This window comes from Diospyros lotus, chromosome 7 (assembly GCF_014633365.1).
Source record: "Diospyros lotus cultivar Yz01 chromosome 7, ASM1463336v1, whole genome shotgun sequence".
NCBI classification, from domain to species: domain Eukaryota; kingdom Viridiplantae; phylum Streptophyta; class Magnoliopsida; order Ericales; family Ebenaceae; genus Diospyros; species Diospyros lotus.
Window position 1 is genome coordinate 255,989 of NC_068344.1, and position 4,589 is coordinate 260,577.

Here is a 4,589-nt window from a genome sequence, read left to right on the forward strand (position 1 = left end):
GACCAAATCAGAAGAGCAGTTGAGTGTATATATTTGTACTACTCAACTAACTCTGTTAGAGACAAAACTGTACTTGACGGCTGTACAAAAATGATAGGACAAGCCTTAACTGACTAGCAAACTCAACCATGACTGGACGAGCCCTAACTGACTAACAAACTTAACTGATTGGATAGTAACTCACATAATATGCAGGTGTTTGAAATATTTCCTTCCTCCCCCCCCCTCCTGTTCTTTCCTACAAAGTAACTGAACCCAGGAAAAAATATTTTTAACCAGTCCCCCTTCTTTCCTTCTTACATACCAAGAATGTCATGAAGTTGACCTTTTAGATCAAAAGCAGTCTATATCCTACTTGTATGCTTTATGTGTGATCCAATATGTGAGATCTGTTTTTCTATATTTGTCATTGATACTTGAATAAAAGGCAATTATTCTTTCTGTGTGGAAATAAAACATTTATAATCCATATGCAACCAGCTGCAACTTAGCAAGTGGTAAATAAGCATTTTACTTATTTTTATGATAGTGAGTTCTAGTTGAAATAGCAATTATTTATTAGGAATTTGATAATTTGATGGATGAAATAGTCTCTTGTAACCCTGCTTTTTCTTGTTATTTTCCCAGGAACATAGGATGCGCCTTGGACAGAAAGCTATCTTTCACTTGGAAGGTACTTTTGAAAATTCTCATCTAATCTTGCAGACTAAATGAACCACATGCATGCTTCCCCATCAATTGTTTTGTGACTTAAGTTTTCTTCTCTTTATGCTATCTTCTTCAGGTCACTACAATTCAATTCATAGTAAAGCAGTTGGATTGGATAATATACAGATCCATGCATGGAAATGCATGGGGAAGACATTTTCCTGTTAATGAAATTATTTAATATGATCCTGGAATCAAAAAGCATGTTGGACGAGTGGAGGAAGAGCATTTTAGTTCCTAAAGAAGAATTAATGATATGTTCAAAGTTGTGGAAATTATGGAGAAATCAAGTTAATGAGCCACACTATTGAACTTTGGGAGAGTGATTAAGCAAAGATTAAGAAGAGCAACTAAGGTGTTTAAAACCAATTTGGTTTTATTCTTGATAGATTAACAATGGAAGCAATATACTTGGGCGGCTAATCGAAAGGTATAGAGAAACAAAAGGATTTGCATATGCTGTTTATATATTAAAAAAATTATGAGAAAGTTCCTAGAGAAGTCTTATGGACGGTTTTAGAGAAGAAAGGAGTTCGATTTTGTTTATGTACAGGTTAGGTTTTTAAAGAGATGTATCATGGAGCAAAAACACATTATGAGAAGTCTTTTCCAATTATATTTAGATTACATCAAGGATATTCTTTAAGCCCTTAGTTATTTGTCGTAGCAATGGATGGACTCACTAAAAATATACAAACAGAGGGGCCTTGGTGTATGTTCTTTGTAGATGACATTGTATTGGTGGATAAGCCAAATAAACGGTATAATAAGCTCAAGATATGGAGGAACACTTAGGAATCTAGAGGTTTTAAGTTAAGCAAATTGAAAATCTAGAATGTAAGTAAAAATATGCACGAATGATGTTTTGCTAAAACTAGAGGATCAAGTTATATCAAGAAAAGATTAATCCAAATATATTGGATTAATCATCCAAAAAGTTGGAGAGATTGGCGAGGATGTTACCAATAGAACTAAGGATCGTTAGAATGGAAAAGTGCACCCTACATTTATGTGATACTAAGATTCCATTAAAGCTAAAAGAAAAATTTTATAAGACTGCTATACGATTAGCTTGGTTGTGTGACATAGAATGTTTGGCAATAATGCATCAACATGTGCAAAGTATGAGCATAATAGAGATAAGGATGTTAATATGGATGCACAAACATACAAGAAGAGATAATTAGAAATGAAGTTATTTGTAATAAGATCGGAATGGCCCTACTAAAAGATAAGATATGTGAGACACAATTAAGACGGTTTTGTCATGTGGGAAGAAGAGTAATAGAGACTTTTGTGAGAAGAGTGCATGGAATGGAACAAGTATCTAACAAAAGTGCTAGAGGAAGACTAAAAAAAACTTGGTGGGAGACTTAGTTATGAAGGCCTCTTGGAAGATAAGAGATAGAAATGACTAGCGAATTAGAATTCATGTAGTCTACCCTACATAGTGGATAAAGGCTTGATGCAACGTTTATTGTTACCCAGAGCTATTTGGTTGTTTATCCTTATCTAGTTTCCAAGTGTTTTAACAATTTTATTAAAGATGTTATTTACAGAATCAGCATAAGATGGTCAAACTCTAGAAGTCTGTTGCTGTCCACATTTTATGTAATTGTAAATTTCTTTAAATTTAAAAAGAAAGTTTTATTGAATGGCTATAAGACTATTTTTGTTCTATAGTTAAGTACCAAATTGTGTAGAATATGAACAAAATTGAGACGATGATGTTATATTAAATACATGTGGCCATACAATAAAAGATGGACCTAGAAACAGATTATTCATAATGTGGTTAGAGTAATGTCTATTAAAGATAAGATGCATAAGGTGCAATTAAGATGGTCTAGGCATGAGAGAAAAAGACCAATAAACAAACTAGTGAAAGAGTGGATGGAATGGGATGGAAGAAGTAGCAAAAGAGGTAGAGAAAGATTAAAGAAAATTTAGTAAAAAAATCCTTGGACATAACAATGGGATATAATAGATTTACAGAAGATATGGCCATGGTTAGAAATAATTGGAGACGTAGAATTCATGTGATGACCTTATCTAGTGGGTTAAGGCTTCACGGTGATGATGAATTGGAATGTTTGGCTGTGCCTGGCTTCTCATTAAATACAATTAAGGCATTTCATATATTTTCCCAAAAAGAGCCATTATGACTTTTATTTAGTGTTTTTTCACAGCACTTTATAACGGCTGAAAATTCTATTAGGAGAGGTTTATTCAACTTCTCTTTCGGACCAAATTGTTCTACTCTCTTGCTTCCTGTACAAAATGTGACGCATTCCAGTGAAGCGAAGATCTCATGTATTAGTTTGTTTTCATGTTGTTTATTTCCTATATCGACACTACTTGTTTGCTACATGAACTTGGGGAGCTTAAAGTGCTGGGCAGGAGGCTTACCAGCCACATAATGATAATGCATTGCCTTTGTGGCATATGGCTTTCCAAAATCCTTCTCACTCATCATGCACTTGCACATGCATACAATAGTTGATAAACTAAAAAAGATCGTCTTTCATGCTCAAATTGTGATGTCAGGTGAAATTTTTACTATGAATTGCTATTCTAATCTGTATTGGCAGAGCTTTTTTGGCTGCATTTTAATCTCTTAATCATCTTTGCAGCATTTGTAGCCAAGTTCATGAGCATTTATAAGAGTTTCTTGATTGCAACATTTGGTTGAAGTGAGATCTCTTCTAGTTCGCCTTTTGGGTTTTTTGCCTCGGCAGCTATGCAGCATCTCATCGGGAAGGGTCTTCAGGATTTGTGGTTTTGCCCAACTTGGTTATCTTACTGAAATTTCATGCTACAGAAGATCCGATGATACTTGTTTTATGTAATCTAAGACTCTGCACTTACCGCAGTGACTTTGAGCCAGATCTCGTGTTTTTTTATAGTGTTCGAACACCTGAAGCCCAAACAAGGATATGAAGCCATTGTTGTTGGATTGATGTCGATCACTGTAAACAAATTGAAACTAATCATGTAAACTTGCTGGCGGGAAGCAGCAGGTCATTCAAGGCTGGTTTGACTAATAATTTGGTCTTTTTGTTTGTTAGTCATGAGATGAGATGTACACACAAGCTTGTATATGCACAATGAGATTAAAGCCATGCGGTATGAACAAATCAATTGATGGTACGTAGTTATATGACCCTAAACGATATACCACCCAAAAAATAAATAAAGAGATATTTATAAATGAAAAGAGAAGCACAAATAAATAGAGTAACTGCAGAAGTAATTTCGTCTATTTTCAAAATAAATTAATGTAATATTGTTGCTGATCTTTAATTTACTATAATATAAAATCAGACTTCTTTGACATTAACTATATTGATTCATATAAAGTAATATCCATAAAATGCATATGACCAAGGCGAGCTTACTTTAGAGGGCACGAGAGGTAGGCTAATTTTAATTTAGCTCTAAGGTGAGCTTAGTATCGTGTTTATACATATAATATATGGTTTCACATACCAATAAGAAAATTAATGACACATGAGTTCAACACCAACAGTACCATGAAATATTGATGCATATAAAATAATATCCATAAAATGTTATAATTGAATTATCTCAATCTAAACAACAATTTAGTTCCTTATTATACACTTTTATACTACTTTTTTGTTTTTTGAGAAACTGTCAAGAACAAATTGTATTTATAATAATATTTATTGATTTAATTAAAATTTATTCGAGTTTAGATTGTTATATTGATATTTAGCATGAAAAACACTAAATTATAAACATTAATCATATTGTGTAAGGTGAAAAAGAAATAAGAGATTTTATTTATTTTTTTAAAAAAGAGAGAGAATAGATATTTTAGGGAGCTATAAAAAGAAGAGCGAGCGAGAATGAATATT

General features: G+C 33.0%; 1 protein-coding gene across 2 annotated transcripts in view; it reads left to right on the forward strand.

Moving 5' to 3' along the window:
• LOC127806229 (replication factor C subunit 3) overlaps positions 1–3,779 on the forward strand; it is a 43,674-nt gene extending 39,895 nt beyond the window's left edge. For both annotated transcript variants that reach the window (XM_052343381.1, XM_052343380.1), the window contains exons 10-11: positions 628–673; positions 3,342–3,779. In XM_052343381.1, the coding sequence (XP_052199341.1) occupies positions 628–673; positions 3,342–3,400 (105 nt within the window). In that variant the 3' untranslated portion in view covers positions 3,401–3,779. The remainder of the gene's footprint in view (positions 1–627; positions 674–3,341) is intronic.
• Positions 3,780–4,589: the final 810 nt, after the last annotated feature.